The 26,205-nt window shown below is 40.1% G+C and overlaps 1 protein-coding gene across 1 annotated transcript in view; it reads right to left on the reverse strand.

The window, feature by feature from the left end:
• wdfy1 (WD repeat and FYVE domain containing 1) overlaps positions 1–26,205 on the reverse strand; it is a 63,399-nt gene that overhangs the window by 28,966 nt on the left and 8,228 nt on the right. Inside the window, exons 3-7 of the mRNA XM_048542786.2 lie at positions 25,026–25,099; positions 21,551–21,605; positions 13,510–13,660; positions 11,800–11,912; positions 3,865–3,991 (exon numbers count right to left, since the gene is read on the reverse strand). Coding sequence (XP_048398743.1) covers positions 3,865–3,991; positions 11,800–11,912; positions 13,510–13,660; positions 21,551–21,605; positions 25,026–25,099 — 520 coding nt within the window. The remainder of the gene's footprint in view (positions 1–3,864; positions 3,992–11,799; positions 11,913–13,509; positions 13,661–21,550; positions 21,606–25,025; positions 25,100–26,205) is intronic.

Genomic DNA, 26,205 nt, shown 5'->3' on the forward strand with positions numbered 1-26,205 from the left:
TTAAAAAATGAAGTAGTTCTTTCCTGAAGTACAGGTTAAAAATTTCATTAAGAGATCAGAAATATGATGTTTGCTAGAGTGTTAATACATTACTATGATTTGAAGATCTGGTTCTGGAAAAACAAGTAATCTGTTATAAAGAATTACATAGAACATAACAGCACAGTACAGGCCCTTTGGCCCTCGATGTTGTGCCGACCTGTCATACCGATCTCAAGCCCATCTAACCTACACTAGTCCATGTGTGTCCATATGCTTATCCAATGACGACTTAAATGTACCTAAAGTCGGTGAATCTACTACCGTTGCAGGCAAAGCGTTCCATTCCCTTACTACTCCGAGTAAAGAAACCACTTCTGACATCTGTCCTATATCTTTCAACCCTCAATTTAAAGCTCGCCGTCACCATCCTAGGAAAAAGGCTCTCCCTATCCACCCTATCTAACCCTCTGATTATTTTATATGTTTCAATTAAGTCACCTCTCAACCTTCTTCTCTAATGAAAACAGCCTCAAGTCCCTCAGCCTTTCCTCATAAGACCTCCTCTGGACCCTTTCCAAAGCTTCCACATCCTTCTTTTAATGCGGTGACCAGAATTGTACACAATACTCCAAGTGCAGCCGCACCAGAGTTTTGTACAGCTTCACCATAACCTCTTGGTTCCGGAACTCGATCCCTCTATTAATAAAAGCTAAAACACTGTGTGCCTTCTTAACAGCCCTGTCAACCTGGGTGGCAACTTTCAAGGATCTGTGTACATGGACACCTAGATCTCTCTGCTCATCTACACTACTAAGAATCTTACCATTAGCCCTGTACTTTGCCTTCCGGTTACTCCTACCAAAGTGCATCACCTCACACTTGTCTGCATTAAACTCCATTTGCCACCTCTCAGCCCAGCTCTGCAGCTTATCTATGTCTCTCTGCAACCTACAGCATCCTTAGTCACTATCCACAACTCCACCGACCTTAGTGTCGTCTACAAATTTACTAACCCATCCTGCTACGCCCTCATCCAGGTCATTTATAAAAATGACAACCAGCAGTGGACCCAACACCGACCCTTGCGGCACACCACTAGTAACTGGATCCTTGCAAGGTTCTTGTTTAGTAATTTCCCTTTATGGATCCTACCCAATGCAATGGATCAAAACTAACAGCACCATTATTATTTCCCCATTACTTGGGTATCAGAACAATATTTTAAGATATAAAAATCATTTTTTTTGGTGCCCTGAAGATTAATATTGGGAGTGTTAGGTGTAATCTACCCTGAAAAAAAGCCACATTTGAAAAGCGGTAAATAATTTATGTTAATTTACCTTCACAATCATATCAATTATATTTTCCATTTATCCAAAAACAGACATTTTGTTGAAGCTTTATATCAAACACTCATCAGGACAGATGCAAGAATACCAACTTTCAAAGAGAACAATTTGTACAGCATGAGAAACAAGACTTATTGCTTGTGAAATGGATGCCAAACATTCAGAGAGATGCTTTGGAGACTGTACCAGGGAACAATTATTTAAGAAGTATTGTTTAAGTTCAAATTGGGTGAGTTGTGCCATCGGGACTGCATGAACAGAGTCCCAACTACTGACTGAGTGTGTCAAACAGCACACTCCTTCAGCAATTCGAAATAGGCAGAGTGCTGACTTGACTCAACCAGCCCATGCTCGCTAATCTCAGAGTATAACGCCCAACTTTAGACCAAATTCTGCTAATGTGTTGTGCTCACCCCAAAATCCCAAATGTGCCGAGAATTAAACTGGTGGTTAACTTAGTTAATCAGTTCGTTGACAATGCAATTCACTCAGGCTGCCTGCAAGTTACATATGTTCATAGGCAAGAGCCAGTCGTCTGCAGGCAAAAGGGAGTTTTCCCAGACACTGCACATTTTCCATTAAAGAAAAGCTTGAATTGGCCCGCAAAAGATGGTTTACTTTGATAACAATGTTCATTAAAAATGTGAAACACAGAACTTTAATATTTTAGCGTTTTCAACATGCAATGAGGACACAGCCGATAGAGGCTTAACGGCCTCTAACTGTGCAATATTATTTTACGATTTGAGGAAAAAATGACTGCCTTTGAAATGATTCCTAGTTATTCCAAGGGTAGGTGAAAGGACAGTACAAAGGAAGAGACAGGCTGTCGACTTTTAGGCGGGTAAAACACAAGGACCAATCAACTGAGTTACTTTTCTTCTGACAACTATTCTTTGTTGAAAAGGTTACCACCGCAACCTCACCAGACACTGAACAAAATGTTTGTAAATCCTAAGACTATGGTGACCCTTAGCGCTGATCCATAAATATATCACACACTTAAAAATACAAGATGCCAGGGTTTGTGGGCTGGAAGAGATGGATCATAGTGGTGCAGAAAGAATAAACAATTTTAAAATGGAACAGTAAGAAGGACATGAAAAAGATGAGCTTAAATGTCAGAGCTATTAGGAATTTGGCAGGAGCTGATGGAGAGTGACTAGCTTTTTCCAGTCTAATTTGAGACTGGCAAGCTAAGAAGTGGTTGAAAGATTGTGTTCATCCGTGTTTCTTTTCATTGATAGCCAAAAATACCGTATCCTGTCAAACAAGCTAGTTACTGAAAGTTGATTAATCAAGGGTAACACAGAATTATCCAATTAACAACTGTACTGCATCAAATTATTCAGAAAAACCTCAGTGCTTTTAAATAAAGTATTAACAAAAAGGGATGTTAAGGCAATGGAGGAAATATTAGCAGTGAACAGTAGCTTGGTTAGAAATGGGTTTAAAAGAAAGGTGTCAAAGGGGGAGGAGGTCAGTGTCAGAAGACAGATGAACTAACCTAAGATTGTGATGTGCATTGATATTTGCTCTTCAGGATTTACGTCATTCTGATATAGAGATAATAAAGGGAGACAGTGATAGTGGTAGCACCACTGCATTAATTACATAGAACTGCAGACTAATGTTCTGGTTATAAGGGTTTGAAACCAGCCATGAAAGGTGGTAAAACTCAAATTCAATAAAACCTGGAATTAAGAGCTGGCTTAGTAGCCTAACCATTGTCATTAAAACTGTTCTGGCCCACTTTAAAGTAGGAAAAGTGCCATCCTTACTTTGTCTGGTTTACATGCAAGTCCACAGCCACAACAGTGTGGTTGATGGCCTCTCAAAAGGCCCAGACAGCAAATCTGTTAGAGGGCACGATCAAGGGTGTCATGGCAGATTTTATTTAAAATTAAAATTCCTGCAAGTGCAATTCTATTGTTAGTCGTGGCTATTTCCTCATGACTTAAGAGGAAACTGAACAAACTGCAGATGCGGTAAATCGGAATTAAAAACAGACATTGCTGGAAAAGCTCAGCAGGTCTGGCAGCAGCTGTGAAGGATAATCAGAGTTAACATTTCAGGTCGAGTGACCCATCCTCCAAATGCTGTGGGTCACGTGAATACAGTTTTGAAAAAGAGTCACTCGACCAGAAACGTTAACCCCGATTTCTGCTGAGCTCTTTTGGTTAGTGGTTAAAGCGGGCGGGCGGGGAGACACAGAGAGAGAGACACAGAGAGAGACACAGAGAGAGACACAGAGAGAGACACAGAGAGAGACACAGAGAGAGACACAGAGAGAGACACAGAGAGAGACACAGAGAGAGACACAGAGAGAGACACAGAGACGGGGGGGGTGGGGGATTAGAAACAGGGAGAGAGACTATGGCAAAATTCAGAAGCAAAGCTCATGTGGAATGTGCAGTAGTTAACACATGACAACTACCAACATTTTAAAACTGACCTTTGGATTAGCGAGAGATAACAGACAAGTTTTCAGTAGAAGGGTGTGACAGTAGCATGAATATGACTCATCACTTACTGATGACCCTGAAGTAGTAAAGTCCTGCCTTTCATTCCACCAATATCCCACATGATAATGCTGTGGTCAGATGCTCCAGAAAATAACAGTCGGTGGATAGGATCCCACCAAAGAGCTCCTATGCTGCCTGTTAACAGGGAAGAAAGGAGTGATTTTAAGACAGACAATCAAATCTAGAAAATACAAAATGATGCAGCAAAAACAAATCTGTCACTGCATTCAGCTACAGAATTGGCGCTGTTCTTAATTGTCAATAGATGTAAAGCTAGAAAAGCACAGGTCAGACAGCATCCAAGGAGCAGAAAAGTCAACATTTCGACCCAGAACCCAGCAACCACGTCAACTTGCATTTATTCAGCTTCTTAATAAAGCAGAATATCACAAGACACTTCACAAGACTATCACTGGACAAAATTTGGCAAAAGACCCAAAAGATATTAGGTCAACTGACTAAAAACAGTCAAAAAGATATTGACTGTAACAGGAAGGAGCAAAAAGAGGCCATTCAGCCATCAAGTATGCTCTGCCACTGAATGAGATCATCGCTGATGCCTAAACATAAATTATGGTGTTGTTGAAAATGCACATGTTGTCAAACTTTAAAGTCTTGTAGTCGTAGGACAATTAGGAAGAAATACCAATGTAAAGCAAAAGCAAAACTATTAATACAATATGAATATAAAAGTGGTAATTGGTTGCAAGTGGACTGTGATTGGGAGAAGCATTGTTCAGAGGATGCTCCAGGTAAATAACGATTGACAGTTAAGAAAAGGTGACAACCAATTTCAGGTTCATTTCACAGAACAATTTTCTACTGGATTCAACTTTTTATAGGAACAAACTTGGCAGTTAATGGTCAGTCATCATCTAACAGGTACATTCTCAATGGTAAAACCACTACCAAATCAGTGATCTCTTCTCCAACAGTATAAAAATACTATTTTCCTTTTATAGATATGTTTCTCATGCATTGTCCTGATGAGTGCAAGATAAAAATCATTGACAAAATGTGTCTTTTTCATCAATACTCCAGTTCTGCTCTACCAACTGACTATTTATATAGATGTTAAGCAGTTTAAGGAGAGGCAAGGAGGTTAATGGAGAAACTTGAAAGTGTTTAAAACATATTTAAGCTGAAACCTCACCTCCTAGTAGTGCTATGATTACAGTCAGTAATGCACCAGCCTTTTGAGGATCAAAAATATCTTGGATAGTAACAGAACTAACTATTTAATAAATGTCCTCCCATCAGAAAATGAAAGGCTATTGAGCCAAACCATCGAGTCTTTCTCTCCACAGATGCTCCCTGATCTAAATATTTCCACGGTGTTTCTTCTTATTTCAATTTTCCAGCATCTGCAATGGTTTGCTTGTTTTATCTTTGATCAATGTAGGGCTCAGAAATTGCAGAGAGAAGGATAGATTGTAAATGAGGATGAAAGCGATACAATTGAGAAATTCTCGATTGGAAGCCACCAAAGTGAGCAAGACCAGGACTAATGTGCAAGCAGAACTTGGTGTTAGTCAGGATACAAAGCTTTGGTTCAATGGAAACTTATTTGAGGTGAAGGGTATCAGGCTAGCTCTGGGAGCATTGGAATCATTAAGTCTACAGCTAACCAGAATATACATAAGGATTTTAGCAGCAGATGAGCTATGATGGTATACAGCCACGCAACCTGCAGAGGTAGAAATAGGTAGTCGTAGTAATAGCACAGACATGTGGTTGAAAGTGAGTCTTATGGTCAAATAGGACAGTGAAGTTGTGAACAGCTCACTTACAAATGTTACATTCCCATCAAGGAAACGAGAGTGGGATAAGTCCTACAATTTCAGACCATTAGCCTAAGATCTGTCAGAAGCCTCTGATTAATTTTTGTTCTAGACCAACGAATTGGAACTTGGAAAAGTACAGGATAATAAATGAAAGTCAGCACAGATCTGTTCAAGGCAAGTCATGTTTGACTATCCTGATAGAGTTCTTTGACAAGGAGAGAGTTGATGATGGTAATGTAGTTAATCATCTGCACTTAAAGTGTCACTTAAATTAGCTTCAGCGAAATGCTTTTACACGTGACTAAAGGGACATTTATTGAGACATGTGCTCCTGAGATGCTGCTGGGCCTGCTGTGTTCATCCAGCCTCACATTTTATTATCTTGGATTCTCCAGCATCTGCAGTTCCTATTATCACTGATATATTCAAGAGGTGACTAGATTATAGCACTTGGTGCGAATGAGATCAAAAGGTTAGAGGGAGAAAGCAGGATTAGGCTACTGAGTTGGGCAATCAGCCATGATGATGAAGAATGGCGGAGCAGATCAAAAGGGCTGAATGGCCTCCTCTTGCTCCCATCTTCTATGTTTCTATGTAACAGATAAATTTAAGGGCGTACATGTAGCTTTTATTTAAAAAAGGAGGCAAAGCAAGTTGAGAAGCCTGTTTCAAAGGAATAAAAGAACCCGAGTCCCTTGGTTTAAGAACTAGGTTAGGGTACGAAGCAAGGTATAGATGTAGAAATCAATAGCCTGCTGGATATAGAAGCGATACGCAGCTGTAGGCATTGAAAGGGGTTGAAACATGCTTAGCTAATGCAAAAACTGACACCTGCTTAAAATGACAAAGAAGAACAGCACCATTACAATATGTTTAAAGTACGGAGTTGTTTAACTCAACAGAGAAATGAATGCAAGTAAACAGACTGCAAATCTGTTTAAAACCACAATCAATCATTCTAGGGTGGAGGGTCTTAAAGCATCATGAAGAAATAATCACTGCACAGAATGGAAGACGGTCTTGAAACAAAGAGGCACAATCATTGTGGAATGTGCAAAGTGGAGGAGCCAAATAGCTTTAGAAAGAATGCAATCACTGTGGAATGCATCGACTACACTCATCTGGTTTCACATCATAGTTTCAGGTAACTTGCAGTCTTATGATAATTGGATAACCTAACACCTGACATGAAAGTTCGCAACAAACAACTGCACCTCCCAGTCGCAAACCATTTCCACTCCCCCTCCCATTCTCTTGATGACATGTCCATCATGGGCCTCCTGCACTGCCACAATGATGCCACCCGAAGGTTGCAGGAACAGCAACTCATATTCCGCCTGGGAACCCTGCAGCCATATGGTATCAATGTGGACTTCACCAGTTTCAAAATCTCCCCTTCCCCCACTGCATCCCTAAACCAGCCCAGTTCATCCCCTCCCCCCACTGCACCACACAACCAGCCCAGCTCTTCCCCCCCACCCACTGCATCCCAAAACCAGTCCAACCTGTCTCTGCCTCCCTAACCGGTTCTTCCTCTCACCCATCCCTTCCTCCCACCCCCAGCCGCACCCCCAGCTACCTACTAACCTCATCCCACCTCCTTGACCTGTCCGTCTTCCCTGGACTGACCTATCCCCTCCCTACCTCCCCACCTACACCCTCTCCACCTATCTTCTTTGCTCTCCATCTTCGGTCCGCCTCCCCCTCTCTCCCTATTTATTCCAGTTCCCTCCCCCCATCCCCCTCTCTGATGAAGGATCTAGGCCCGAAACGTCAGCTTTTGTGCTCCTGAGATGCTGCTTGGCCTGCTGTGTTCATCCAGCCTCACATTTTATTAACCTGACATAAAAGTTTGCTTTACGCATTTCATACTCTATGATGAGGGAGACAGTCAGTCAGTTCATTATCTGTATACTTTGGGTGCACACATATAATAAACACTTTCAGAGATAGTAGGAACTGCAGATGCTGGAGATTCCTGAGATTACAAGGTGTAGAGCTGGATGAACACAGCAGGCCAAGCAGCATCAGAGGAGCAGGAAAGCTGACGTTTTGGGCCTAGCCCCTTCTTCAGAAATGGGGGAGGGGAAGGGGGTTCTGAAAATAAATAGGGGGAGCAGGGAGGCAGTAACAAGATGGATAAAGGAAGAAGATAAGTGGAGTGGAAACCAATAGGTCAAAGAGGCCGGGGTGGGACCAGTAAAGGTGAGTGTAGGTGGGAGTTAGGGAGGAGTTGTCAGTCCAGGGAGAACAGACAGGTCAAGGGGGCAGGATCAGGCTAGTAGGTAGGATATGTGGGTGGGGCTTGAGGTGGGAGGAGGGGATAGGTGGGAGGAAGGACAGGTTAGGGAGGCAGGAATGAGCTGGGCTGGTTTTGCAATGCGGTAGGGGGAGGGAAGATTTTGAAGCTGGTGAAGTCCACATTGATGCCATTGGGCTGCAGAGTTCCCAAGCGGAATACGAGTTACTGTTCCTGCAACCTTCAGGTGGCATCACTATGGCACTGCAGGAGGCCCAGGATGGACATGCTGTATAAGGAGTGGGAGGGGGTGTAGAAATGGTTCGCATAAGGTGCGGTTGTTTGTCATGAGCCGAGCGCAGGGGTTCTGCAAAGCAGTCCCCAAGCCTCCGCTTTGGTTTCCCTGATGTAGAGGGGGGCACATCTGGAACGCAATACAGTATATCACATTAGCAAACATGCAGGTGAACAAGCCCAACACAAGCTGGAGGAACAACACCTCATTTACCACTTGGGGACCCTACAGCCCTCTGGACTCAATATTGAATTCAATAATTTTAGGGCCCAAACTCTCCCATGTCCCAGCCCTCCAACCCAAACACCAGGCCTTGTGCCACTACACACCCCAGGTTGTCAGTCACTAACAGTCCCCATTAACAACTATTCATCCTCCCAGCCTGATCGTTAGCAACTCCTTGGTCTTTGGGCTCTATCCTATTCTTTACTCCTGACCCCACCCACCTCCCTATCTTCTGCATATAAACTGACGTTTTCCCAGCCACCATCAGTTCTGAGGAAGGGTCACCGGACCGGCAACGTTAACTCTGTTTTTCTCCTCCAGAGATGCTGCCAGACCTGCTGAGCTTTTCCAGCAACTTTGTTTTTGTTCCTGATTGTCCTGAACATTGGTCCCAGATAATGATCTTGAAAGCTGGATTAAGCCAGGTCACAGAACTTATAGCACTAGATAAAACCATAAAGCGGAGGAATAGCAGAACAACATGCACGCCGACAGTAGGTTTGCAGCAGTTGGAGCACAATCGCCTGAAACCGGCAAGAATGTACATTACCACACGGGGTAGCAGGAAGTTGTAGTAGTCAAAGCCAAGATTCAATCATCATCCCAGTTGTGACATTGTTAAAGGGTCAAAGAATGGTTATATCCTACTTACAAAACCAGGTTTAGCACTTCAAGGATCTTACAGAAGGTCCTTGTAACCAGTGACACTTGCATGTGAGGGTATGGAAAGCAAAGGCTGGTGGAAACACTGGACAGAAGTAGGATGCATGGAAACACAAGGAATATAAGAATTAACAGAGACACAATCAGCATCTGCTACATTCTCATTACAGAACCATGGAAATCACATGATAGCTAATATGTCATGCAACCACAATGACAGAAGGTACCAAGCTGGTTGACCAAACAGCCCCACAAAGCTCCTTCTATCACAACTCAATTGTTGCCATTTGTGATCAGGGAGATGGCATGTTAAGTGTTGTGGCTAATGAACTATTAAGCCTAAGGCACACCAAGGACATTTGTGAATAGGGAACAGCAGGGCCTGATGTTAGAGCAGTGAATTCTAATACATATAGGTTGGAGGCTTGTATAAAACTGTAAAGAAATGATTGCTGTAAACAGCAAGTGGAGAACTGTACTTGAAATTGAAAGAAGCATGATCCTTGTGGAATGTGCAAAGCATAGATATTGATTATCTTTACAAAAAGATGTTGATTGAGACTCATCATTTCATAGAAATGCAGAGCGGAAGTGATGCAAAATATTTGCAAACACTGATTAGGCCTTAATTGCTGTACTGTATCCAATTCATAGGCATACAGCGTGGAAACAGACCCTTCCATCTAACTCATCCATGCAGACCAGGTATCCCAAACTTAACTAGTCCCATTTGCCTGCATTTGGTCCACAATTACTCTAAGCCTTTCCTATTTAAAGATCTTCCTAAATGTCTTTTAAATGTTGTAACTGTACCCATCATTACCAGTTTCTCTGGCAGCTCATTCTATACATGCACTGTCCTCTGTGTGAAAAAGTTGCCCCTCCCCTCCCTCTTAAAATCTTACCCCTCTCACTTTAAGCTCACACCCTCTAGTTCTGGATCTCTCTAACCTTGGAAAAAGCCCTTGGTTATTCATCTTATTTACGCCCATGCTTTTATAAACAGTTAGAAGCTCACTCCTCAGCCTCTAACACTCTAGCAAAAGTGCATCAGCCTATCCAGTTCCTCCTTATAATTCAAGCCCTCCAGTTCCGGCAACACCCTCAAATTTTTACTGCTTGGGTCCTACTTTAGCAACGTCCTTCCTACAGCAGGGCAACCAGAATTGTATGCAGTATTTCAAGAAGTGGCCTAACCAATCCCAACTCCTGCACTCAATGATCTAACCAATGAAGGCAAGTGTGCCAAATGCCTTCTTCACCACCCTGTCTACATGCATCACTACTTTCAAGAAACTATGAACCTGCACCCCAAGGTCTCTCTGTACAACAACATCCCCCATTCTTTGCATCAGATCTTTGCAAATACATTAAGATAGGTCAACGACCAGATACAAGGAGAGACTACAGAAACTGGGGTAAAAGGAGATGTACAAGAAATGCCCAAAAGTTCTGAAAGGCATTGATTAGTATCGCTTACTCAGACTGTGGGGACACACTAGGGACAGTACGCAAATGACACAGATTAAGGCAATTCGGAAAGAACAATTTGGGACATTAAGGGCAAAATGGATTTCCACTGCAAGTTATAATTTGGAATGTACTAGTTGAAAGGATGAATAGAAGGAGAATATGAAGAATGTCTAATTGTGACTTGCTAAAGGAAGTTGTATAAATTACTTGAAGCAGTGGAAATAATTTCCACAGCTACGGGGAAAGGACCGGAAAGAGTGTAGCCATTTGGAAAAAACACAAAAAACTGACAGAGGTACAATAAGCCAGGTGTCCTATTTCTTTTTTTTAAATCATGCTAAAGATTAAATATTTCTGCAAAAAAAAAGTGACCTTTCCTCCTCCACCAGCATGATTTCCCTGCATTTTTCCCTCTCCTTTAAATATTCTGAAGTGTTTAATAGAATTGACAAGTTATGCTGAATTACAGACAGCATTACACTACAATTTACCATCCAATATTATAGGATTTCAAATGCCCTATAGTGAGATCCCAAAGAGGGAATCATTCAGGAATTCCTCAGATTTTCCTGAAACTTATCCATGTTTTGGTTACCCTTTGGGTAAGGGTGGGGTCTTGGGACGAGATAAGAAAAGTGAATAGAAGAGGCCTCAGCCCTTTAAAGGTAAGGCAAATTTCATCCAATTAACTTCTAAAAAGTAAAACAGAGGAAATGATTTCCCAAAAAAATTTTAACTGGGAAGTGAGAGGGGTAAGTCAGTTTGCTAATAGAAAGAGACGAGGAAATACATGAGAACAGAGCACGAAATAAAAAGGCTATACCGATCGTGTTTGAAGACAACAGTGTGGGGTGGTAGCCAGGTGAAGCACAATCTCAAAATTGGACTGGTGGGACTGAATGGCCTGCCTGATCTGTACATTATGATGGTATTAACAGACAGCAGGCCACAGCAAGGCTCAGGGATTGCACAAGGCAGTGAAGAAATAACTAAATCGGGGATGACTGTATGATAAAGGAAAATTTAATGCTCAAATGTGGTCTTCTTTCTGAGTTTCATATTTAACAGCTCTAACTATGTCATAGGCCACACAAAACAGGCAACAGCGTTGTGTGATCTAACTGAGTCCCTGGTTTATTTGAACACACGATGCCTTATGAAATATGATTGATTCAAGGGGTGGTGGTGGCTCTCATCACTGACAGATAGACACGAAGCAGAGTCAAACATTCTTGAGCAGTTGCAGCAAGTACACACACATTACCTTCATGTCCTTTCAATGCTGAAATGACGCTGCAAGAATTCTGTTCAAGCTTTAACAAAGTGATTTGTCCAGAGTAATCACCAACAAACGCATGACATGTTTCCATATCATATCTGAAGAAATTGTGAGTTAGAAAGAATAAAAGATGATGACATTCTCCTCTCAACATAATGAGACACACAACAGAGGTATGATTTTCAACAGAACCAAAAATTAGGCAAAAGTGACTGAAGATTTGTTACTGCATTAAGGCCCAAAGTAAATTTATACCAAAGTATCTTTTTGCAAACCTGAACTACCAGTAAATCTTTGATCTGAGATTATGTTTTCAACACTGACAAAGGCAGAGCTGTATTCCTCTAATATTAATTCATAGCCAACAGTACTGCTCCACTGGCAAATAGACCATCAAAACAAGAATGAATACAAAACAATCCTTTCAGAAACAGCTTCTTCAAATTCTGAACTCTCACCTAACCTTAAAAAAATAGGAAATACTATTTTGAAATATATGAAGCAAATGAAGCTCTGTTTTCATCACCCATCGGTTTCCTCTCACAGGCTAAAAGATGTGTAGGCTAGGTGGACTGGCCATGCTAAGTTGCCCCTAGTGTTCAGGGATGTGTAGGTTAGGTAGGTTATAGGGGGATGGGTCACAGTGGGATGTTCCGAGGGTCAGTGTGGACTTGTTGGGCCAAAGGGCCTGTTTTCACACTGAAGGGATTCTATGATGATTCTATGATGAAAACCTTTGGTTAAGCACCTATACTGATTTCAGAACCAACTGCAACACAAATTAAATTCTGGGCAGCAACATTCCTTTAACAAATTCAATGGATTCTCAATCTGTACCTATTAAATTAACAACTTGTTTGGAAGACAACAATGCAGATTCCAATGGAAAGCAATCTACTTGAAAACGAACACTCCCTCTCTTTCCAGAGTCATTAGCTGGCTGTGGAAACAATTTTGCTTTGGTACACCAGAAACAGTGATACTGAACTTGATTGTACGTCAGAAATTAAAATAAGTATCAATAAATCGTGCAAAAAGTGGAAAATATATCTTTTGTGCAGTAAAAGAGGTAATGGAATAAAGAAAAGGATGCAAAGAGTTGGAACTCCAGAAGAATTGGTGGTTTGGGGGAACCTTCTGTTTTTACAGTCCCAAAATGCTATTAGATAAGCAAAATCCAATTGAGTTTTGTTTTAAAAGCTGCAAACAGATATTCTCAATAGAAGCCTTTGTGCTCTAATGCCTTTTCTTTTTGAACAATTATTTGAACTTTCTAATTTAAAAGAGAAACATTTGTTATTCAGAATGATGCCTTAAAATGCTCTAGTAACTTTTTCTTAAAGCAGGATCTAGTTACATGCTGTAATTCCACCCTTGTTTCCAAAGTTATGCTGGCTCAACAATCGAAACCAACACCTTTCGATCAAACAGGTTGCTAGCCTCAAAAGATGTTTGCTGCGAAGATGAACTTTGTCCTGCAATTATAACATAAATGCAGCTTAAACTGGTGCGCAGATCAGATGAAATAATAGTGGGAAGTACACAGACATTGGTTAAAACATTTAAAACTACATCTCTCTGTGACATTTCTAGAATTAGTTCAACCTGCTACACAAGAAATTCTCATTATTTGTTTAATGAATTACAAGTTGGCAAACTGTCTAATAGAGGAATCAGGGCAAAAGTGAAGGATACTGTAAGCAGGAAGCCCATGCACTAAAGCAATGTCTTCCCTGTAGACATCCACTCCTGGTACACATCCAGCTGAGGTACTTGTCATGTCCTGTGCTTATAACCCATTCAGTTTCTGGAGAAAATATGATTGCTGTAACACGATTCTGATGTGCTGGAGAGAGAAAGAAAAAGCCACCGTTACAAAATGTTTATAGTTGAGGCAAACCAGTGGATTCTATATTTGTGAGTCATTACATTATGCACTGCGCAGAAGAACATGTTTCTCTCCATGCACTTACATTGATGAAAAGGTCAGGAGAATGATAAAATAAGTTATCTGCTTTAAACTCAAGAATAAAAAATAAAACTCCTTTACTAAACATTACAAGGGATGAAAATAAAATGATATTTTATTTGAATTTTCACACCCTCAGGCTGTCAGAGAGCAGCTCAAAATTATTTTGCTCAACCTCAAATAGTAACTTGGGAATGTCTGTGCCCACCTGGACAGACAGCTACGGCCTCAGTTTAACATCTCACCTGAAATCAAAACTACCAATACCATACTCCGTCAGCACCAAACTAAGTCCTGGCCGAGATAATGTGCTCAAGTCCTGCAGTTGGATTTGAACTGGCGAACTGGAATCAAATGCACCACCACTTAGCTGAGCGGACATTTGTAACATTTCTGTCATAGCGTCAGAAAACCAAAATTATGCCAATGAACAGAAAAGTAGCAGTTATTGCCTTTTCAAGAAAGTGGAAAGAGGCATGAAGTTACACACCAAATGCTACACACTTCAGTCGTTGAACAGCTATCAGATTTTATAAATTACCACAGGCTAAGCAGAATGAATTTTTAAAAACGGTAAGGCTGTGCTTAAGTAATTCCTCCAAATAAAAGTCAGCACGAAAGGCTGTATTTGTGGAATTTTCAGGTTATAATTATATAACACATGTGCAAATAGTTAGGAAAATTAAGTCATTAAAGAGCAGTGGCCAGGGGGGTCAAAAAGTATATTACGGATAAAAAGATGGGTATAGCTTGGTCATCCTGTACTACTTTAGCCTGCAATTTGAAAGGCATGCTATTAGTTCTACGGTAAGACGGTCCATTCACACTGGATTAAATTTAAGTGTTGGTTCAGATTGTGGGCTCGCTTATGAAAAATCACCTTGCTGTTACAGCAATGAATAAAGGGGCTAGAGAAAACATGAATGTTAATCCTGATAGCATTTTAGCCAACACTGACAAAATGGAGAAAATCATACCCTTAAATGAATTAGCGTTACCACCAAGGCTGGAGAGCTCACTGAGTCTAATCCCATTACTGCGCAGGTTACAAATGTAAAATATAAACATTTTCTCCAGTTAATGAAATGGCCAATTAAATACCTTACATTAGGTTTTAAACAACAAAAAAAAACGACATTCTTTAATAGGCAAAATTAAGGGTTTATTATCCAAACCAAGCTTATTCAATAAAGGCACAATAATTGGTAAAAATACAATCAACAGGCAATAAAATAGATGTATAAATGCTTATTCGTCTACATATCTCTGAAACACACACTTCAGGCAAACAGAAAAGAAAATTTCTCTGTAAAAGATTGGGTTTCTGGGAAAAAGTAAATTGACTTTGGCCAGTTGATTACTCTTGAAGGCAAATGGACAAAGCATTTTATGTTCCAGAGACCGTAGCTCTAATATTCTGGCACATGACTCAACCACTATCCCTGAGCCAGTTACTGTCCAAAACACAGTAGGGGTTTACAGCAAAGTAAGCTGTTATTGCCAGTCATGTCATTTACAGGAAACCTTGTTTAAAAATTTCTACTGTCTACAGGAACTTTCAATTACTTCTTCTAAAAGAAACCACATTATTTTTGCAACACTTGAAATAAATCCATTTTCCATTATCCTGCAAAAATTGAAGGATTACATAGAAAGTATTTGTTACAACAATGGCTAGTTAACCTCCGAGTTGACATTGTGTTTCAATGCATAAAAATGTCCTTGGAGTGCCACAGCCTTTCAAACCAATACAAAAGTAAATTAAATACTTTTGAAATGCGTTTGTTCATTTCTAGGCAAACAATAAACAACTGTGTACAGCAAGGTCCCACAAATACTTAAGGACATGAATAATCAGTTTCATTGCTGTTGGTTAAGAGACAAAATGTTGGCCAGGCTGTTCTAACGTCGAGAGATTTCACTAGGTTGGCTTCCACGATGAAGGGGTGTCTTAAAGCTTGAGTAGGTTGCACTTAAACTCACTGGTGTTTAGTAGAATGAGAGATGACCTTATCAAACATACAGAACTGCTGACGATACTTTATAAGATAGGTGCTGAAAGTATGTGAGTCCATAATTACGGGGCATTTTTTCAGCTTCCTCTTTAAGATGAGGAAAGAAGAAATTTCTTTGGAACAGCAAGAAACTTTAGAACTCTACCTCAGTGAAGCACTGTCTCAGATATTCCAGGCTGATTCTCCGAGTACAAGATGGTGAGCAGATACTGGGAGGAAAGTGGAATTTAGATTAATTACAGATTAGTCATGGTCTTACTGAATGGTGGAGAAGGCTCATGATGTTATAAGGCCTACTCCATTTCTTATGTTCTAATTTCCTACTTTTCTTCCAAACAAACCTTCTAATAAGATTCTTCATTCATTTAGGAAAGATGGGCTTCTGTACCAGGGTTGACAAATGTTGCCTAACTGCTGTCAAGAAGGTAGTGGTGTGCTGCCTTCTTATTCAGCTGAAATCCATGTGAAGAAAGTTCACCCACAGTGCTATTGGGTAGAGAGTCCCAATCTTTTGGCCCAGCAACAAACTGATACATTTCAAGTCATGCTGGTGTACAGTTTGGACGGAAACTTTCAGGTGGTGGTGTTCCCACACATTTGCTGCCCTTCTGGGTGTACAGCTTTCCAATTTGGAAGATGCTGCCAGAAGAACCCTTTGCAAATTGAGGTATTTCTATATAGCACAGTAACAACTATGATCCATCAGTCAGAAGGAGTTTGCAGCTGTCAAAGCCGGCAGTGTCTTTGAAAAATACAACTGGATTGGACATGACAAAGGCTTTTTCGCAGTGTTGGCTTGATACAACATGAGTGATTTGTTAAACCATTTCAGACAGCAATTAAAAGACAACCACATTTCTGCAAGTCTAAGGTTACATAGCCCAGAACAGGCAAGAACAATAGATTTCCTTCCCCAAAGGACATCAGTGGACCTTACGAGTTTTTAACGATAATCTAGTAGTTTTATCATTAACTTTTGAAATTAAGATTTAAGATTTTATTAATGCAGCTTGTTTCCCAGCTGTTGTGATGAAATTTGAAATTGTGTTTCCAGATCTCTGGATTATAGTAGCTCAGCAAAAAACCACAAGGCTATCTTAAGTGCCATGGAATCTGTTAGAACCAGCTGAACAGAGGTCTGAGTTAATGTTTTACAGCACTTCTTTAATTATCTAAGATGACAGCTTAATAGAATATGTGCCAGAGTCCTGCAGCAGGACAAAAACCAATTACTCAATGACAGAGGTAGTCTAAGAAGCCACCACTAAGCTAAGGCAATGTTAATTGTGCCAACTTGCAATAATAATGTGAAAAATGCTGTTACTTCTTAAAATAAAGTCATTTATCCTTGATAACATTTGACTAAGTGTTCAAATTTTTTTACAGATTCACTGAATTATAATATATGTTAATTTAATACATTAAATGAAACTAGAGAGGCGATTGAAGTCTATGGGGTCACACTGAGGTAAGCAGATCAATGTTAATTTAGAGAAAACATTACAATAGACAATGACGAATGGGATGTCAACGTCAGAAGGAAAGCTATAGCCAGAAGTAATTTTGTGATGCTGAAGGATATATGTTAACAACAGAACTCAAGCTTGTAACAAAGAATTAAAAACACAAGAAGCTACATTCTATTCAGTTTCCTGAATGCCTTAAAAGCGAGGATATGTAAAGATGTATGGAAGAAAATGTGGACACTAAGATGTATGCGAAAAATTCCACGTAGACCATAAGACAAATGAACGTGTACTTGAAATTGCGAGAGCAAAAAAAAACCTCAAAAAAGAACAATTAAATCCAGAAGATATTCAGAGCTAAAGAAGGGTACAGAGAGGTTCTCTAGAAGACAAAGTAGTCAGCAGCAGAAAGAAGCATTGATCTAGGAGTACTTGAGTAACAGATGTCTCAGAATAGTTAGAGAAGAGTTAGTGTGACAGGACAGTGTGAACAATCAAGCAATGCACACCATGTCAGCAAATTTCCAGACACAAGCAGCTACAATCAACAGAACACTAATCATACAGCAATTTTTATGCAATTAACATTTGGGAAGAGCTTGCTCAGAAGCAAATTTCTTAATTATTAGATGTTGATTGAGCAACATTACATCAGGTATGAAACTTCAAGGCATTTAGTTCTCATTCTTGAAGAGAAAACAAAGTTAATGTTTCAAGTCCAGTGAATGCTCTTCTGAAGAAGACTCGAAATATCAATTATGTTTTCACAGATGCTGTCAGACCTGCTGAGTCTCTCCAACAATCTGATGCTTTTTGCTTCAGAACTCCACATCTGCAGCTGTTTTATTTTAGTTCTCCTTGTTGGATTAGCAAAAACATAATGGACAGGTATAAATTAGAGGGGCACAGACACAGTAGACAGGAAGAACCCCTTCCCCTTAGTAGAGGGGTCAAGAGCCAGGGGACACATTTTTTAATGTAGGGAGCAGAAGATCGAGGGGGGTTCTGGGAAAAGAAAGCTTACTTAAGGTTCTGGATATCCGAAACTCACTGCCTCAAAGTGTGGTAGTGGGAAGGCTATGGGTGAAATATTGGAAAGTAGGATTTTAATAGATGGATATTGCTCACTTAGGAGCAGAAGTAGGCCATTCAGTCCCTCAAACCCGTTCTGCTATTTAATAAGACCCTGGCTGATATGTTGGCTAACTCCATATACCTGCCTTTGGCCCATACCTATGCTTTACAAAAAAAATTATCATACTTTTGAAAGTAAGAACTTACTTAGTACAAACTGTCATTTGTGGAAGAGAGCTTCAAACGTCTACCATAAGATGGGCCAAAACGGCCTCTTTCCACACTGTTAAAAACTCTGACTATGTCTCTTTTCAAGCTTTGTATTCTCATGCCCAAATGTCATTATTAGCACTAAGCCAATGAGAAGCCAAGTTATGCACCAGATAAAACAAAGCATCCCTCACTATCATGACGACATTGTTGTAACCTAAACCTTGCATCATGATTACATTTGAAATAATGGTCCTTCCTCTTCTCAAACAGCGAAACATACTCTTAAGATAAACATATTTTCACAGTTCTTTTTCTGACCTCTCACTGACAAATTCATCACAGGAAGATAAAAATAATGCAAAGGAAGGCAAGCACCAACAGAAATGCAAGATGATACTGAAAAAGCTTGGAGACAAGTTCAATGAATCAGAATCATTGCTCATGCAGCTGGGCAATCATTTCCTTCTGACTATATCTGCCAGGGAATTAACAAAGTTGAAATGTTAAGTGTTCTGTATCGACAGAAAGATCACTACGATTGCCGAAGAACTGAAACTGAATACCTCACCATTTACAGCGGTACTAAGTTAAAAATGGGCTAGCCAGGACGAATCACAAGTATCAAATTATTCAGCAGTAAACAAGATTTTAAAAATTAATAAGAATAATTTGCACTTCTAGATTTCTGCTTCCTTTTAATAGAACAATTCAACTCAAAAGTAAAATAAACAGGTTTGTCAGTGACATATATGATAAATGCAAACAAATCCTACAGGACTTAGATATGTCATAGAATATCTAAAGAAAAGAGATTTTCCTCATCGTATTCTTCAGATGTAAAGATAAGAAGTAGCAAAACAGGGAGACATGGAGGATTAGAGATTTTCAAACTCAGCCCGAATTCTGGAACAAGTTTCCACCGTCTGCAAAAATCCTGTATGGAATCCAGAACCTGAATCTACTATATACAGCCAGCCTTTAACGACAACCTAATTCTTCAAAGCAGCTTACTCTAACCTCTTCAGAAGGGTCATGGGACTCAAAACATTAACTGTTTAGGCCAAAGATGTTCCAGACCTGAAGTTTTCCAGCAACATCTATTTTTGTTTGTTTCAGATCTCCAGCATCCACAGTTCTTTGTTTGCTATAGATCATAAATTTCCTACAGTGTGGGAACAAGCCCTGCAGCTCAACAAGTCTACACCGACGCTTGGAGCATCGCACCCTGACCCGTCTCCCTAAAACCCACCTAGGCTACACACCCCGAACACTACCACCAATTCAGCATGGCCAATCCACCTAACTTGCACATCTTTGGACTATGGGAGGAAACCGGAGCATCCGGAGGAAACCCACGCAGACGAGGGGATAATGTGCAAACTCCACATAGACAGTCACCCAAGGATAGAATTGAGCCCAGGTCCCTGGCACTGTGAGGCAGCAGCGCTAAACACTGAGCCACATTTGGTTATACTCAAATCTCTTGTTGAGTTTATTTCAACAGGGGCCAGTGTGTACCAATCCAATAATGAAGGTCACGTGTAAGTACACAATGAAAGGCAGGTACAGACATATTCTGTGTTACAACATTACTGCATAACTTTCTAATGCAATCATTAAAAATAAGCAAAGGCTGGTAGCACGAGAAATATTTACTGCTCGTTTCTCCCAGTGTTTATTGAATTGTCGAGCAAAATGCAAAGTACTTATTCAAAGATTTGTTTATGATCCCTTACTGAAGCAATGTTGCGTTAAAATTGCATTAAACATCTGAAATGGATCTCCAGTGAGATTTACAAGACCCTAACTTATTTAAATTTAAGATAACTTTGTCTTAAAATAATTGGATTATCTCAATCCTCTCTGTAGCAGAAGCAATATGTCAAGTGCACTGAAGCAACAACACTGCATAAATTCCTCTGGACATATCCCTCTTTATTCCTTTTCTTATTCCACTACCGCCTCCCTTATTCTTTGTACTATTGCACTTTTGATATTTCACTGTTCCTGCTCTCAAGCCAATCGTGTTGATTGCTTTTCCTCTGCACACATTCCCCCTACCTTCTCCATGGCCTTGCACTTAATTAAGAAGCTGTTCAGCTTCAACATCTTCCAGTCTTAATGAACGTCAACTGGAAACTGCAGGCTCAAGTTTAGTCACAAAAACAGGTGGATTGAATTTGGGGTGAAAAGAAATGTAAAAAGCCACGCCCTGATTACTCCTCGTCTGCCTGCATGGCAATCAGCCAATTTGCTGCAGGTGGGTATGCTGATAATTGAAATTTTTAACCTGCTTTGCATTACAGTCAACAGTGGGGTTTCCAACGCAAGATCAGAGCAAAATGAAGGCACGAATGCAAAAACACAAAACAATTAACTGGGGAAGGCCTGGTCACTTGGAAGACTACAGGGCAGACAAGAACTTTTGCTACTACAGACATACTTTGTTCTTTTTAATAAAACTCCTTGGAGGTTGAGAAAGTGCATGTGGGAAGTTAGAAGTTAAAGGACAGAGAAAGTTCAGCAAAACCATTCAATTAAGCGGCCTTTTCACATTTCAAATACAATAAATCCCCAGTGGCATGATAAGCATTAGTGAGCACTTGGCAGCCATTTGTGAAGCAGTTTTGCAAGTTTCCTTTTTGTTGGTCACCTATTCAAACCATCACCTGAAAACTACTGCATATTGTCAAAAGATCCATGCAGAAAGGATATTAGGAGTTCAGAAATCTCCCAAGCGAGTCCTTTTCAATGAATAAATTCCCAACATAAATTTCATCTCAGTAACAAACAGTGCCAAGACTTTCCCCCAGCAAACAAGATCATAATCTATCTTTCCATAATCAGCTAAAATTCAGTACTAAATCACAATATTCGTGTACAGCATTGTTCACTCAGAAGCTTTTTTAAAAAATGAATTTCTCAGTACTGCTGCCATCTGTCCCAAATGATGAACGCAAAAACAAAGTACAATGAGCGCAATACTTGAAGTAACATACCTGGATAAGTCTTTATATAAGTCATTTTGTTGAAATCTTCAGCTATGATGAACTCCTAAAAAGTAAATAGGAGAAATGCTTACTTTGTAATTAACACAAGCAGATCTCTTGAAGCACCACTACAGACCTCTATTACTTGAAGAACCCACAGTTTTAGAAGGCCAGGAGTACCACAATGTAAAATTTTTGTTTTTGTATCTTTATTTAGAGAATAATGCAAGGTTGTGGAAAGGTTTACAAACATTTTTATATTCGGCATGGGAGGGTGGTCGGTCCCATACAGAGGGAGAGCGGATGGCTTCCAACACCCATCAGATGTGGAAATCCTGCCGGATGCTGATTTGGACTCAGAGCTAAAACTCTGGTCTCTACTTTCTGTGAATGGTCAAAAGGGCATTCAAGTCTTGCAGAACATGATCCCAAGGCTGGAATATTTGCCACTGAGCCAAATGTTCACTCAATGCATTACAGTCCATTACATATTACTCTTTTACCAAGTCGACATTTTTTTGCAGTCCATATGCTGCCTGAGTTAACTTGAAGAAACTGTCAAATCAGTCAAGTTTTTCTTAAATTTAAAAAAAACATCTTTTCTGTGAAAACGTTCCCTGTATTTTAAACATGTTTAATTTCCTATACTTTCTTTTGAAAAACAAAGAAAGGAATCTCTTTGAAATTTGCCAGAATGGGAAGTCTGACCAATCCACCATCTTGGACACGTCATGCATGCACAGAATGCCTTATTGACGAGTGATTCCAGTAGACAAAAGAGTGGTGGTCACTCATCCCACCAAAATGTAGTATTAATTCCTCTACGCTCTAGATTTTCAAGCACATGTTCTTATAGCTAGTTGGCAAACAAACCTTCCAGCAGCTTTTCATCCACGAATTTCATCATCAGCTGCATGATATCCGTTTGCCTTCAATCCACCGCGTTGGCCAGGGTGGGGGGGAATATAACTCTACAAAGCATGGTTAATACGGATGCAAGCTGATGTCCTGGATATGCGGGACACAGCACATTTAATCGTCAACTCATTGGACAGATTTGTAATGGAGGGGTTTTGGCAAAGAATGACACCGTCTCAGGGAACTCAGTGAGAGGTTGATCAAGGCTGAAGTTCTCCCTCAATGTGAGTGTGCTTTTATATATGCAGGTGTGGGTTCCTTTCACTTCTCATCGAGAAGGTTACATACTATTTAGGACTGGAATGAAAAGAAATGTAGTCACTTGGGGGTTATGAATCTTTGGGATTCTCTATCTCAGGGCTGTGGAAGTATCATTGTAAGCTGAGATTAGAGAAAAAAAACTTAAGGAAAAATATATGATTTAGGAATGGGTGGGACAGTGGAGCTCAGACAGAATAATTGGCTACAATTATACAGAATGACAGAACAGCTACAGGGACTGTACAGTTTACTCATTCTCCTATTTGCTATATTCTTATTACACTCAAGAGAGTTTTCCCTTCAGTTTTTTTTTAAAAAATGTCCATGTTGCAGCCACATGCCCTTGAAAAACAGTGGCATGGAATTCAGGTGAAAATTAGAACTGCCCTATAATAGAAAAAGGTCAAATTAGATAGGAGATCTTCAGCAAAGAAAGTAAACAAACATTACTTCAATACAGCAAGACAGTAAGAACTGCCAATACTGGAGAATCTGACATAACACGGCGTAGAGCTGGACGAACACAGCAGGCCAAGCAGCATCAGCAGGGCGGGAAAGCTGACGTATTGGTCGAGACCCTCCTTCATTTTCTGAAGAAGGGTATCGACCCGAAATGTCAGTTTTCCTGCTCCTCTGATGCTGCTTGGCATGCTGTGTTCATCCAGCTCCACAGTGTTATCTCTATTACTTCAATGCTGTATTTAATTCTGGAGAAAAGTAATCAACTTAGGATTTATCACTGTGATATGGATGAACATAACATTCTTTGGATGAAAAGATGATCAGCAATGTCAGTACTTATTAACTATCCCTAACAGCCAATCAACAAACTGCAGTAAGTCACTTCCAGGAATCACTGCAGTCCACATGATGTAGGGAGTGAGTTCCAGAAGTCTGACCCATGAAATGCAAAAGGAATATAGTCTGCAGTCAGGACGGTGTGCAATTTGAAGAGGGATAAATGCAGTTGGAGGTGTTCCTGTGTGTCTGCTGCACTAGCTCCTCCAAATTGTAGCGATTGCAAGTTTAGGAGATGTTGTCAAAAGAAGCCTTGCTGAGATGCCGGAGCGTATCTTGTAGATGGTACAAACACTGCCACTGTGCACAGATGAAGGAGGGAACAGTGGATGAGGTGCAAATCAAGCAGGCTGCGTTGTCTTAAAATGATGATGTAGTTTGAGTATTGTTGGAGCTGCACTTAATCAGGCCAGTGAGGAATATTCCATCATATTTCTAACTTGCACCTTTTAAATGGTAATAAGGCCGTGGGGAGCAGGAAGCAAGTCTCTTTCCATAGTCCATCACCATATAACATGCTGCAGTCACTGTATTTATGTGGCTGATCCAGTTATATTTCTGGTCAATGGTGACCTCCAGGGTGTTGATAATGGTGGTGATGGTGGTCGGGGGGGGTGGGGGGGGGGGGGGGGGGGGGGGCGTGGAGTTCCATGATAATAATATGATAGAATGTGAAGGGTAGTTGGTTAGATTCTCTCTTACTGGGGATGGTCACTGACTGACACCTGCATAGTACAAACGTTATTATCATTTATTTGCCATAGCCTGATTGTTTTCTGGTCTTGCTTTGTGTGAGCACAGACAACATCAGTGTCTGAGGAGCTGCAAATGAAATTGAACATTTCTGATTGTTCAAGCAGGTGAAGATGGTTGAGTCTCGGGCACTATGAGGAATTCCTGGGGCTGAGATGATTCTGGTCTTCATGAACTCTAGAAACAAATGACCACATTTGAAAGCCTCAACTCTGATTCTTTTAAAGCAGAAAGTGTACACAATAGCATGCCATTCTGGGTGCAGTAATGCCCCAAAACCCTCATTCTAAAATGAGAGAATACTGAGTTAAGTCCATCATTGGCTGAAGGATTCAAGATTTTAGCTAGATACCATAGTGAACTACAAGTGGACACACAAAATGTTTCTCCCTCTGGAGAAAATTAACAAAGAACATTCTTGAAGGAAAACAGCTGGTTCATGTGGAACACTGACAATCGATTGAAGTAGGTCATTATCTCACCAGGGAACAGAGCCATACAGCATTGGTGGGGCGTAGGGGAGGAAGCAGACATACCACTAAAGTGGAAAAACATAAATCATTCAGAAAAACAAAATACAAAACTAATGCACTTTGGATGTTGCTAAGACCTAACTAAGGTGATCACATCAGGGCTGAACGTAAGTTACCAGATTTTTAAAAAATACATTTTTAAACATTCAGCAAGAAACAAGAACAATGACCCTAATCCTAATGATTAGTGCAGAGACAGGACACGACACAGGCATACATACCACAATTGCTCCATTATCCTGACCCATAAAAATCCGTTTGCTGTCATGATTGTAGGAAATAGCAGAGCAGGGTGCTTTAAAAATAAAAGCCGACATTTAACATTAGCTGCCCATATCTGAAAACACCTGGCTTATTCCTTTTTAAAAAAATGGTGTAATGAACATTCAGAAACATTTTATAAAGATAACGTTGATACTCATTTCTGCCTATAATGATTTTTGTTTCACAAAGCAACAGTGGCTGATCCACATTCCTAGATCTAGACATGTATTTCAGCTCTTCCATTTTCTTGGAAATATACCAGCTAAAGCAGACATTGTGTTAAAGTTTGGAAGAGCTGGGCACAGTTCCCCGACTGGCAAACGATAAATCAGAGAATTCAAACAATACCTTATTTTAATATTGTTCTGACCTGCCATACCATGTTTCGTCATTCAATACCCTCAAAAGGATACTGTTTCATATTTCTAATACAGCAACTGCCTTGGGTGATGTGATCTTTACTTTGCTGGCATAAAGATCCAAGGTATTGATGCATGAAGAGGTTATTCTTATAAATTATAAGCTCTTAAAAATTCCACAAATCTTTACATTATTTGCTTTAACACTGCCCAGGTTAAGCAGTTAACTGAGCAAAAATAACACCAAATTCCAGGTCACTGTACCTGCAAGTGATTAGCAAACACGACCTACCACAAGAACCACTGCATCACTTGTACAAATTGTGCAACATTATTTCAAAATGATTTACTATGTTGTTTCAACTGGCAGAGATGCTTCAATAAATCATTATTAATATTGGTTTTTCCACTATTCCCAAAGACAAAGTGCTGGACTTAGATTGCTAACCAAACACTGTAATTTTCCCAGAATTTGCTTCTGAAAACAGGCTTTCACCATAGAAGGGATAAGAAGAGGCACTTAAGGTGGCTGTAGTTGCAACATTGAAATGACTTTTTTAAAAAAAAGCAAAGTAGCAATATTTAAACTGCCCGAAGTAACTGGCTGTTTCTTGTGCTTGTATCACAAGATAGCACATCATAACCATAACAGCTTAAAATAATCAATTACTTGTTTTAAACAAAAAAAATGAGGCCTTTAATGACAGCAAGCATTTCTATATAATCAAACTAAAATTCAGTCAAGGCTGCCTCATTCTACACAAATCCCTACAGTTGC

Source organism: Stegostoma tigrinum, chromosome 14 (assembly GCF_030684315.1).
Source record: "Stegostoma tigrinum isolate sSteTig4 chromosome 14, sSteTig4.hap1, whole genome shotgun sequence".
In the NCBI taxonomy this organism is placed as follows: domain Eukaryota; kingdom Metazoa; phylum Chordata; class Chondrichthyes; order Orectolobiformes; family Stegostomatidae; genus Stegostoma; species Stegostoma tigrinum.